Source organism: Trachurus japonicus, chromosome 3, assembly GCF_045865225.1.
Source record: "Trachurus japonicus isolate A0001 chromosome 3, Traja_1.0".
Taxonomy (NCBI): domain Eukaryota; kingdom Metazoa; phylum Chordata; class Actinopteri; order Carangiformes; family Carangidae; genus Trachurus; species Trachurus japonicus.
Genome location: NC_140909.1, coordinates 39,740,330 through 39,753,873, shown reverse-complemented (window position 1 = coordinate 39,753,873; position 13,544 = coordinate 39,740,330). Strand labels below are relative to the sequence as shown.

General features: G+C 43.5%; 1 protein-coding gene across 1 annotated transcript; it reads left to right on the top strand.

Annotated features, from left to right (window-relative positions):
• Positions 1–213: 213 nt before the first annotated feature.
• lins1 (lines homolog 1) lies at positions 214–12,449 on the top strand. The gene is made up of 6 exons (XM_085773046.1): positions 214–621; positions 704–793; positions 1,813–1,945; positions 5,830–6,426; positions 10,325–10,508; positions 11,705–12,449. Exons 1-6 carry the CDS (start codon positions 277–279, stop codon positions 12,447–12,449), a joined length of 2,094 nt encoding a protein of 697 aa, XP_085629172.1. The 5' UTR covers positions 214–276.
• The last annotated feature ends 1,095 nt before the right edge of the window (positions 12,450–13,544 follow it).

Genomic DNA, 13,544 nt, shown 5'->3' with positions numbered 1-13,544 from the left:
TTGTTTTATCCTAAAATCTATGGCATTGGGATTATTTAAACTCCGCCCTTTGAAATGCTGAGCTTTTAGGGAAACCCTGCTTTACACGCGCCTCAAAACAATAGACCCATGGAACAAGCTGGAATGGAGTTTTATGTTGAAGGCTGCAGTGGCCAATATCCGGTCTTCGCTGTTAGCTCCGGGTGACTTGATTCGCTTCTTGACCCATTTGTTGTAGCGGTACTACTTCCGTGTGTATCATGTGGCAGGTCCACACACGGAAGAGGCGGCGGCATCATGGAGCAGCCCACGGGGAGCCGCACACCCCGACCCGGTCCCGCCGTGACCGAGCGCCTCCACCGCCTGGCTGATGTGCACAGATGTTTCCTCGCGGGGTCACTCCCGCACCAGACTGCCGCGGATGTGGCGGATTTGATATTTAGCGGTGTGTGCGCACCGGTGCCCGCCGGTGAGGACAGAGAGCGTTGCCATGAGAACGCGGCGGAGGTGAGCTGCATCAGTGTGAGTCTGGTGGAGATGAGCTGCCTGGTGGGGTCCCGGAGCCCCGCTTCACAGCTCGCTGTTTACTGCGGTGAAGTCCTGGGGCTGTTGTTCCAACACATGGATCTCATGTCGCAGCTTGTGAGTGTCACACTCTCCTCGGACTATTAGACACATATTTTACTGTGTGATTATGTCAACTTGAACTCGAACTGTTCCACAGGTCCATCATTTCCAGGACCAGGACCAGATTCTCTCTCATCTGGCAGCAAAGAGTGTGTCAGCGTATGTTGTGTATCATCTCCACAAATCTGTGAGTAGTTTTAGTCTAGTAATCTAACCAACTATGTAGGGTAGTGTTATTATTGTGTAATTGAATCCTATTAATGATTCTCAAGACTCTAAATACATGTTAGGCAGAATTGAAGGGAAATGAGTAGGCTACAACTCAACTCAACTTTATTTAGCACATTCAACACAATGCAGAGTGATCCCGAAGTGCTTCACAGCAAACAGAGTAGGCTAATAGCTACAAAACAGCAACAAGAGAAAATAAACGTAGGCTAATAGAAAAAGAAATTGTGATGACATTATGAATTGTAAGAAGGGAATCAGACCAGACACTGTTAAAACCAGGGACAGTTAAAAGCTGCCTGTCCCCATAGTCCTTGCTCGGGTGGACAGGAGCCTTTGGTCGGAGGTGCTCCGGCGGGGTGGTGTGGGGACAGGAGTTCAGAAATGTACGGAGCCTTGTAGACGAGCAGTAGAATTTTGAAACGGATCCTGTTGGTGATGGGTAGGCAGAGAAGGGAGGCAAGAATTCATAGGGGTGATGTGGTCTGTCTTTATTGACTTTGTTAATAGTCTGGATAGTTAAAGACGTGATGACCGGGAGATACCAGAACACAGTGAATTGCAGTAGTTTCATGCAGCAACTGCATGAAAGTTATACGTTTTATTACTTGATTGATTTTTTTGTCGAAAATGAAACCAAGGTTTTTTGTATGTGGTTTGACAGAGGGGGGCTAATGGGCCAAGATGGGGAGAAATTGTTTGGGTTAGGTGCTGTGGACCAAATAGTGTGACTTCAGTTTTGTGTTTGTTGAGCTGGAGAATGTTTGTGGCCATCCAGGACTTTACATCTGTGAGGCAGTTCTTGCCGGAGCCAACTGGGAATGTCACGGTTACTTGATTTCACAATTAATCGCAGTATTACAGTTTTTCTTACAGTATTATCCTACCGTATGATAAACCTTTTCAAACAGCATTTTTGGATTAGCGATAGAAAGTTGTAAAGAAGGTACTAACATAACACATATTTTGACTTTCCAGGGAACGATCAGTCCAGTCTGGCAGCAGAAGTGTGCTCAGGCCTTCGACAGCTCACCCCCTGGTCATGACCTGGACGCCTGTCTGTGGTCACTGACTGAGGTCTTAAAAAGACTCCTCAGAACCCCTCATCCAGGTAAGACATCGATTTATTACACTTCTGTGTGCTGATGTGTGGAGCCATAACATGTTTGTTGGTCATGTTGATCAGCCAATAGAAACTCAGATATTCTGTTTTTCTGTCTTCCTGGTTCAGGACCAGTCCTTCATCTCATAGCAAATGTTCTGAGCTGTTCATTTTCTCAGTTGTCCATCTTCTGGGACGTAGCAGAGCAGAGTGGTGCCTCCAAGTCAGGAAGTTAAGTTTGTAACAGCAAGAGCAAAGTTTAAAAAAAAGGAGATTCCAGGTAACCATAGCCACAGGATACAAAAGATTTATGTAGCTAACGGGATGCAGATAATTATTATTACCATTAACTATTAGAATATTCACTATATTTCCTGATTTACTCAAAACAAAACAAGCCGCACCACAATAAAGAGACCCAGGTTTCCTCTTTGTTGTGTCCAGTGATGGAAATAATGATGTTACTAACAGTGCTACTTTTTTCAGTAACAAGTAATCAAAAAGTTACTGTTACAACGCTGTTACCGTTACTGACAATAAAATGTGCTGTTACTTGACTCAAGAAGTCATGTCAAGAAGTCAAAATAATAGACTCATTAAAGTATACTTTATAGACACATTTTTTCAGTACACCAAATAGTTGGAAAAAAGCTGTTTATCTGGAACTAACCAACTCACTCATTAGTATTCCTCCGCACAGGCAGGTTGGTTAGTTCCAGATAAACGGGAGGTTACACCCCATCCTGACATGCAGCGACGTGACAGCGACGCAAGTGAGAAAAAGTGTACTTTTCAATCAGCCTGTCCTGAGATGCGGCGAGAGACATCACTCTGTCAGGTGATGATGCCCAACCCTGAAAAACTCGCTCTGTCTATCTGGACGACATTTCATGGCCGTGTCCCGCCCCTAAAGACTTCTTATTGGTTGAAAAGTACACCCTGCTTCCAGTTGACAAGCTAGTTAGCAGAGAGAGGAGAATATGAGAGAATTGCATTGAAATAACATTTTTTAATTATAGCTGCTGCGCAGCAATGGGTCAGGTCCGGGCTACTTTTGGGCATATTTAGGCAATTCTGAGAAACAAACAGGAGAGTAGGAAGACAGGACAGTTGACCTTATAATGTCCAATTTGCATCAGTTGAGGATTGAACCCACAACCTCCGGAACCAAAGACTGTTGTCTATCACACTGAGCTAATTGACAAGTGGCAGTTCAACAGTGGCTTCACAAATTGAGTAAGCCATTCACTGTTGTGCAGGCAGATTTGAAACCACAGTAAAAAGAAAAATCAGTTTTTGAGGTAAAATAATGATATGTATTTGTTAAACATCTACTATGAGTCTAAGATGTTAGGAGCCTTCGCACATGGTCCAGTCCAAGCTATTTGGATTTTTAAATTTAGAGGCTTGCTGTGATGCCACCATTAGGACAATTGTCTTGTGTTTCATGTTGAGGACAACTGACATTTTGATCTGTCATCATCATCATCATCACCCTTGCTGGGTCTCGAACCCACAGCCTCTGACACCAAGAACCAGCTCCTAACTCGCTGAGCTAATTGGCTGGTAGTGAGACCTGCTGTGTAGCTTCATTTATCCACTCAGGGAGTCAATGCCCGGGCAGCTGTTGTCAAGGCAGATTTCAAAAAGTCAGAAATTCTATTATCTAAACAAAAATCTGTTAATACATACATTGCATTTAGACAGCAAAACAGCTTGAGGACATCTGACATTTTGATCTGTCATCATCATCATCACCCTTGCTGGGTCTCGAACTCACAATCTCTGACACCAAGGCCGCGTTCAGACTGCAGGCAAATCTGATTCAAATCTGATTCCTTCTCATATCCGATTTTTAGGGCTGACTGTCCACACTGTTTTTAGCAAGTGTCCAAATCGCATTTGGCTCTGTTCAGACTGGGCCACATTATTGACCATCTGACAGGTTGCTGTAGCAACGACGTCGGAGCGGAGGCTACGCCGTATGTGACAGGCGATGCCTCGCGGACGCAGCGGCTGCAGCACCGGGCAGATCAGCTGCAGCACAGTGATCTGCCCGGTGCTGCAGCCGCACTACCCCGCTAGTTTCAACCTCAGCCCGCCTGGTGTGTGTGTACGTGTACGTGTACCAGAGAGACTGGTGTGCGCGCGTGTGTGTGTGGCCACAGAGACGGGAAACTCCAGCACCCCAGAGCTGGGAGCGCGCCGTCGCCGTCACCCCTGTCGCCGACAACACGGTAGTTTGCATAAAAGAAAAGTAACAAGGAGGAAATTGATGTTTAACTGGAGCTCAAGGGACCATACGGGACCTGTAACACAGTGACTGCGCCGCGGAGAGTGACGTCACGGACAGTCAAAACCGATCTGAGTGTTTGGAGCTGTTCAGACTGAGATGCATCTGTCCAAATGCGATCTGAAACTACCTCCTGGAGGTGGTTTCGATCCGTTTTGCAAAAATCGGATTTCATGTGATTTGGGACTGTTCAGACTTAAAAAGAGCCATCCAGTTCCAATCTGGATGGGCTAAAAATCGGATTTTGGCTGGCAGTCTGAACGCGGCCCAAGAACCAGCTCCTAACTCGCTGAGCTAATTAGCTGGTAGTGAGACCGGCTGTGTAGCTTCATTTATCCACTCAGGTGAGTCAGTGCCCGGGCAGCTGTTGTGATGAAATGGTCAAAATTTCATCTAAACAAAAATCTGATAATACATAAATTGCATCTTGACAGCATGGAAATGTTGGTGATTTGTTTTTAATGATAAGTGTTTTGCTTCATAAGAGAAAATATGATGTTTATAAATTCCACTCTCACATTGACTGCAGTTGTTCCCATGAGAGCAGAATTCAAAATGTTCTCAAAAATTCAGTTTTTGAGATAAAATTCTGATATTTGCCAAACTTCATCAACCATGACTCCAGAATATTGTCATTTTTTTTCAGGAAGATTGAAAATGTATTTATCAAGAATTTGATGGTATATGTTTACAGTACTGTTTACAGTCAAACGTTTTCATGCACTGTAGGCTCAATTTTTGCTTAATCAAAAATCTGAGAAAGGAGGAGATACATTTTAAAAGTTTTACAGTTATTGAAAAAAACAGAGTGATGGACTTCATAATTTGTAATAAGTTTAAGTGGACAAAAGTTTCAGCAGTATTGAGGCTACATTGTGGTGAAGTTTCAACACTGTAGCATCTACCGTTGGTTTGGTAGGAATTTTTAAAGTTTTTAAATTTAAACGCTTATTGTGCCCCCCCTAGGAGGGGGGGGCACATGTCCTTGGAGTTGAGTGAATCTGGCATGGGGTTGGATGTTTCTGTGAAGTTTGGTGAGTTTTCACCCATGGGAAGTATGACTTCCTTGGAAGAAGAAGAAAGAAGAAGAAGAAGAAGAAGAATTCCTAGGAATACAATAGTGTCCTGGCAGCTGCGCTGCCCGGACCTGAAAAATACTCGCAAGATGTCAAAAACGGCAACCAGGAAATGTCAGGAATCTAAAAATAGCGCAGAGAGTTTGTTTAAGTCCCTCGATAATTTTTTGATTAGTTTGGATTCTGAACCAATAGAATATACTCGCGATGAAATCGTCACGCTGCATATCAGGACACTTTCACGGAAGATTTCGTTGCCGTTTCGCTCACTTGCTGTATGTCAGGGTGTATGGTTAGGGATCTAGGGGGGCGAGTCCAAGTAATTTAACATATTGGAGCATTTTGTTTTAAAAAATTAACTAATGCAATAGTTATTCTTCCTGGTAATTAGTTACTTTTATAATGTAGTAATTCAGTTCCTAACTCAGTTAACCTTTTGGGGAAAGTAACTTGTAACTATAGCTAATTACTGTTTTTACTGGTGTCTAATGTCTCATTTTGAATACACGTATCTGTTCCACCAGAGACCCTTAGGAAACTCCTGGCAGCTTTCGACTCCAGTCTTTGCGCTTTGTGTTCAAAGCTTCTCCCTGATGGGAGCGAGGAGGCAGCAGCACCTCGTCTGGTGGATCTTAAAAGCAGCAGACACTGGGGAACCACATGCTGCCTTCTGCTGGACCTGCTGGAGGCTCTGGCTGCCTCTAGTCTGATCTGTGACGCCGGTCTGAGGAGCCAGAGATTAACACACATTCACTCGTCTGCACTCCTGAGCACAGTCAGCCAGCGCTCCTCAGAGTATTTCGTGAAAAAGCGAACGCTGTTGCTTCTGAAGAGAGCCGTGCTTCAGAAGGCTGGAGAGGACTGGGCATTAGGAGACATGCCGCCCACCGGGCTGAAACATGAGCACTCGAGCTCTGATGTGAACTTGCTTGCTCAGACCGTGTTAAAGGCAGTGGCTGCCGGTTGGTTGGAAACTGTTCAGGTGGGGTCTTCTTCTTTCTTTGGGGGGACCAGATGCATCCATGGTGCTGATGGTCAGAAACCAGACTGTGTGATGCTGAGAGCTGTCAGCCTGCTTCTCCTCAAGTCCATGGAGCTCCACATCCAAACGGCTCAAACAGGTGAGTAGACTGTGTGTGTTCTGTATGTCAGTTAATGTCAGTGGAGAAGAGTTTGTGTTTTACTTGTCTCTGCATATAAATAGTGTCTTCACAGGGGAAGATGTTTTTTTCTCCAATCTTTATTGGGAAACGAATCTTAAAGCAGAAGTAAGTGATATATTTGTGTTAATATAAGTCTTAAATAGTTATATCTTCCGACAGCAATCACTTACATAGAGTGTTTGGACTGAAACACAGGTCTGTCAGTCACTCTGCTCTGCTCTGAGCCGAAGAGAAAACATTTATCGTATCCTACAGTTTTTATCCAATGAGGAGAGAGAACGGCATGCAGGGCTGTGTGTGCAGCCAAGGAACGCCGTGAATGTGGCGACGTAGGGACGAGGACTGTTATGGTGCGTTCAAGGAAACTCGTATTTTTCCGACCGTGAAGTGGTACCAGTTCGATCTGGTACGAGTTCACCGGTCGGAAGTTACGAGTGGCCGTTATAGTGACTTTCACCGGTAAAACAGGTCGGAAAAACACGAGTGGGTTGCCTGGAACGCTACAAAGTCGTAAGTTGTGACTTGAAGCTGTAATTTACGATTTCAAAAGCCTGCCTGGAACGCAGCATTAGCGAAAACGACCGGACCACTTACTTCTGCTTTAACCTACTCTTTATGTTTTTTAATAAGGACTGTCACTCTCTGTGGATTAAGTCCCTAATGGAAAAATAAAGTTCTTTGAGTTGATATACAGAACAGATGTGTGGTCAAAAGAGTCTGGAGAAAAGATACTAAAATAAATGTTAAGAATACAAAATAATACAAGTAGTGAAATGAAATCACAATTTACAATGCAATCAAATTGTGAGACAAAAAAAGAAAGAAAATAATGATAATAATAATGATCAGATTTTCAGATATTTCCTCTTTGTAAGCGTTACATAATTTAGTTGTCTTGACAGGTCAAGGGACTCAATATATTCTCTAAATTTGATTAAAAATTCGATAAAATTGGGAATGACTTTTGTTGTGTTGCATTTGTGTATATGCTGTTGATCGTCATCAGATTTACAGTGTGTTCATCATCGTAGTGTGAGTATGTAGAGGTGGGAGAAAGTCCCTATGTTGTAAGTCCAAGTAGAGTCTCAAGTCTTTGCTCTCAAGTCCCAAGTCAAGTCCAAGTCCTAAGATTTTTTTTCAAGTCCCAAACAAGTCTTAAGATTTTTGTTTCGAGTCCCAGACAAATCGATTATAATTAATGATACATAAAGAGCATGACCAGGCCTCAATTGTTAAGTTGTTTATATTTTATTGTTAATGTTCTGCCACTTATTCATCTGTTTATTTTTATTAATATTCTATTGTGATATGCTTTGTCAATATAAGCACTGCCTTCTCATGCCAATAAAGCTATTTAAAATTGACGTACAGTAACATGCCAGAAATCTTGTGTGATCAAACGTGATCTGACGTACTCTGTTGATGGTAGCCATGGTGCATGGATGTATTACTGTGCGTTCACACCAAAAGCTTCCAAAGCGTCAAAAACGCCGGAAGTCAATTCATTTTCAATGAGAGCCCGGCGACACTGAGCGTCCAAAGCGCCAACAGGCGCCGCCGCGCTTCCAAAGCGTCCAAAGCATCACCAGATGAGAAGTCGAGCCAGGTTTAAAGTGAAATTCCGGCGTAAGTGTAAACCATGGTCAAACACACCGTAACACCGAGTTAGACCCCCCCTCGAGAGATCAATTTGCCCGACCGCTACATTCACGAGATCCACCAACTTCAGCAAATACCGCAATATCGCCACACACGGCGCTCTCCGGATCCACTGTCTGACCGCAACCAAAACGCCACCATTTGCCCAAAATAATGCTCAGAACTGCACCAAATGTCATCAATAGTACACACAGGGTCCCAGCACGTAGTACGAGTTGTCAAACATCTGCTAGCTTTGCCTGTTTTCTTTAGCAAGGAGATGCAACTCAACTCACCTACTTCTCCTCCGGGAGCCGCTTGTTGGTGAGGAAGCCCTGACGAGTCGATCACCGAGTGCACCGGAGTTCCGCAGCTCAATCAACAATTACCTCATGGAAATACAATCAGAGTTTTTTTTTTTTTATCTTGCATATCACTTTATAACTATTATTATCGAGTGCTGGCCACGATATAGGCGCAAATGAGCATTTTTAAGAGCTGCGGACCTCCGGTGCACTCGGTGATCGACTCGTCAGGGCTTCCTCACCAACGAGCGGCTCCCGGAGGAGAAGTAGGTGAGTTGAGTTGCATCTCCTTGCTAAAGAAAACAGGCAAAGCTAGCAGATGTTTGACAACTCGTACTACGTGCTGGGACCCTGTGTGTACTATTGATGACATTTGGTGCAGTTCTGAGCATTATTTTGGGCAAATGGTGGCGTTTTGGTTGCGGTCAGACAGTGGATCCGGAGAGCGCCGTGTGTGGCGATATTGCGGTATTTGCTGAAGTTGGTGGATCTCGTGAATGTAGCGGTCGGGCAAATTGATCTCTCGAGGGGGGGTCTAACTCGGTGTTACAGTGTGTTTGACCATGGTTTACACTTACGCCGGAATTTCACTTTAACTTTAGGGTAATTAGCTATGACGCGGTTAAGCGGCAACCGGCGGCAGCCTGTCAGAATAGAGATGTCCGTCGGTTGCCTTTTTTTTCTTTTTTTTGTATTTCGGCTCCCCAATGACCAGCGCGATCGAACTTTGACGTCAGTCACGTGACGAGCGGCCAAAGCGGCTGAAAATATTTGCCGTTTTGGGAGCTGTCTTGTCTGACGCCCACCCTCGAGCGTTTTTGACGCTTTGGAAGCTTTTGGTGTGAACGCACAGTTATAGATCCATGCCATGGAGCCGTTAGCCACACTGGTTTGTTATGCTACGTGTGCTGCAGTCAGCTCGCTTCTTCATTGGTTACATTAAATTTCACGTCACATTCCGCAGAGCCGGTGACTCGAGATGGTCGGCTTCCCCCACACACATGCCGATTTTTGATCCAAACGGTCACGATTGTTGTAAATACTGGACATGTTCAATATTTACGATTGTCGCCGCCGACCGTTTTACGAGCCGATCGCTGGGAGAATTTAAATCTTAACACACCACACACTACAGGAGAATCTCATAAAATACTCGTAAGGGCCAAGATAATCGGGCGATTTTTGTCTTTGGTCCGAAGGTCCAAGTAGAGTCTCAAGTCTTTGCTCTCAAGTCCAAGTAGAGTCTCAAGTCTTTGGCATCAAGTCCCAAGCGAGTCCAAGTCTTTTTTTGATTTGATCAAGCAAGTCTTAAGTCATCAAAATCGGGACTCGAGTCCAAGTCAAGTCTCTAGTCTCAAGTCCAAGTCCACACCTCTGTTGTCTCCATATGTCTACAGTGACATGCAAAGGTTTGGGCACCCCTGGTCAAAATTGCTGTTAATGTGAACAGTTAACAAGTAGAGATGAAATGATCGCCAAAAGGCATAAACTTAAGATGACACTTTCCCTTTACATTTTAATTAAACAATATAATTATTTTTAAATTTTCATCTTTTACCTCTTCAGAATGACAGAAAAGGAAAAGGGCCAGCAGCAGAGGTTTGGCCACCCTGCATAGTTAGTACCTAGTAGCCCCCCTTTGGAAACTATCCCAGTGTGCAAATAGTAAATATCTTCTCTGATTCCTTGGTCAAAGTTATCTGAGAGCCCAAGTCTCCTGGGTTTCTCATTATTTTGCAGGCTGCTGCTCTGTTTCCCCTTTTCACCCTAAATTATAGAGAACAAAAGTAATACCCCCTCAGCCTACATCAACTGTCACTGGCTCACAGCACCAGTGTTATTATGAGTCTGTGATGTAGCAGGCGGAGGCCGAGTGACTCTACTGATCTCCTCCCTGTGTCCTGTCTCACCAGAGGTGGACCGTGCCGTAGAAGTCAATGGGATTCTGAACAGTCTGTGGAGCTTCCTGAGGCGATGCAGCGTCCAGCTGAAGGAGGTCACTCACCTCTGCTCCTGGGTCAGCCTGCTGTTTGGAGAACAGGACGACGACATGATGGAGGCAGCCAAAGCTCTGCTCTCCATATTCCTCCATCACAGGTACAACACGTGTGTGATTTATTTGTTATCATGGATTTTTATGATGATTTTATACACGATGCACAAATGTAATATGAAGGAAAGACTTCACGACATGAAATCCTGCGCTCTGCATATTCGTTTGTGTCTAAGGAGCCGTTCCCACAAAAATAGTCACAGTCGTTATAAATCTGCTCATTTTATTCTTGTCACTGAGATGAATGAATATGGAAATATTTATTTCAGGAGTGAGGGCAAGAAAAGTTCATTCTCAGTCAAAGTGTTTTGTAAGTTCCCACATCAGTCTTGGGAGAACCAATGGTTCTCAAAGTGGGATCCGGGGACCCCCAAGGGTCCTTGAGAGGGTTAAGGAGGTCCCCAACCTTTTCTTTAAAGGTACAGTATGTAAGAAATCTAAAGCAACTGGCCGTAAAATCCTCCTAATAGTATGTCACAGAGACTCAGGAATAATGTTCATATAACATGATGAACTCACCAACAACAATAGTACAGCCAAAGTATTCGCATTAAAAATCTTTTTTTGCAGACTGCAAATCATGTTTATGTTTTGAATGTTGCGCCACCTAGCCCTCTCTCCCAGTCACGGCGGCGTCAGTGGCATTTCAGCCTCCGGTCTGCTTCCACTGAGCTGCCGCTACGACTGGGAGAAAAAATGAGATCACTGTGTTTTGAATTTGACTGCAGTAACCGTTTTTGGCCACATTCTTACATACTGCACCTTTAAATTTTACCACTTTTTTCTAGAATTTTTAAACTTTTTTTTTTGAGAAATGTTTTTTTTATTTTGTTTTTAGTAATTTTACCACTTTTTCTAGAATTTTTTTTTTAACTTTTTTTTTTTTCCCAAATCTTACCACTTTTTTTTCAGAAATTTCTCTACAATATTTCCAAAAATGTACACCATTAGGGGCCCTTGATGTAAAAAAAAAAAAAAAAAAAAGTGCGTAAAAGACATGTGATATCATAAAAAAAGTGTGTATATGTTCAATTCATATTTAATGGTGAGACTTTATTCCTTTAAAATAAATAAAACTAACCTATTCACTAATGTACTGGGTCACATCACAACAGATCAGTGACAGCTGATAAATATCTGTGACGACTGCAGGGAATGAATGATGATTGCACCTGGAAAAGTTTCTTCAGGTGTTGTATTTTCATTATGAGCTGATGGAAGTGTCCGTCTCTCCCTGCAGACTCTCCTCTGGGATGCATGATGATGTCGCTGTGTCTGGGGAAGCCTGTGCCTCTGGCTGCAACCCTCATTGCCACTTCCTGTTCCTGCTTCAGAGCGTGTCGTTCAACCACAGCATCCTCCTCGACTTCCTCATCTCCACGGAGACCTGCTTCCTAGAGTACTTTGTACGCTACCTCAAGTACCTCAGGACCAACTGGCAGGCCTTCACTGCAGCATGCGAGAGAATCAGCAGGTCACAGCCGGGGACACTTGGCAGCTCACGTGGTGGTGATACATCTACACTGACATATAAGGTTGAGCCCAATAGAGCCAAATCCAGCTCCGGTTTCCAACCTGCAGCTGTTAATCCACCAGTGGACAAGACCAGTTCGGTCTCCGGGCTCCGACTTGTAGAGTACGACAGTTCTGACGAGTCTGATTCAGAGAGCATGGAGGTTTGTGAGGATGAACCAGGGGCAAGCAGAGCGCCAGTTTTCACCAGGCAGGAACAATGCCAGTCATCTGACTCAGCAGGATTACTGAGTGAACCAGGAGCAGCATCACAGAATAAGCAAACATCACACACCAGCATGGCACCCGCAGCGGGACAGGCGCCCTGCGAGACGTTCCTCAGAGCTGTCCTCTGTCTGTCCGAGCTCAGAGAGGTGGTGACACGACTGCAGAGAAAGAAACTGTTCCCATACAACCCGTCTTCACTCTTAAAGCTCTTGGCACAAGTTGAGCTCAATAAAACAGTTCAATAAAAGGTGCAGAGGTGTGTGGTTGAGTCATGTCCAGTATGTCCCCCAGACCTCTACCTAGTAAATACTACTGGTTTTGAATCTTTTATGTACAACCAGCAGTTTTGGGCACGTTACTTTTAAAAAGTTATTAGTTATAGTTACTACTTACTTTCCTGAGTTAGTAACTGAATTATTACTTTATAAAATTAACCAATTACCAAGAAAAGTAACTATTGCTTTACTTTTTTATAAAATGCTCAAATACGTCAAATGACTTGGACTCGCCCACCTAATCTCCTAACCATAACCATGACCTTCAGTTTATCTGGAACTAATCAACTGCCTGTGCAGAGGAATACAGAGTGAGTTGGTTAGTTCCAGATAAACAACTTTTTGATGGACTGGAAAAAAAGTGTATATAACATACACTTTAATGGGTGTGCTATTTTGTGAAGGGACTTCTTGAGTCAAGTAACGGTGCATTTTATTGTCAGAAAAAAAAAAAATAGCACCATTAGTAGCGATTTTCTGTAGCGAGTAATCAAAAAAGTTTCTGTTTCCCCCGTTATAACACCGTTACTGCTCAAACTCATACTGAGTGAGTTGGTTAGTTACTTCTTGGGGAATTAACTAGTAACTATAACTAATTACTTATTTATTATTAATGTTAATGACTTTTTTATCAAGTAACTTGCCCAATACTGTGTGCAACATAGAGAAGCAGACAAAGTTCAGTTGGTTACTCAGGCATACTCCCTGCAACAAGCTATAGATCATCATTATCAAGACTCATGATGATTGGATAAAGAGCTGATGAGTCCAGGCCTTCTAGGAAGATATTTCAGGTCGATGACACGTTTTTTTCACTGATCTTGCTCATTTATATTAGAAATGCCTCAAATAGCTGTGACGTGATCAGTGTTAGTTAATTCAACAGAACTGCCAATAACATTGAGGAGGGTTTGTCTGTCAGTCATAAGAAAAGAGGAAGAATGAGGCTTACAAACCTCAAACAAATGTGGTTGGTTTGTCAAAATCAAAAGTTGTGTTCTTGCTTTTTGTGCAGACATCAGTGTTGCTGTTTGTGATGAGGTGATTGTTAGTTTCCACTCATGA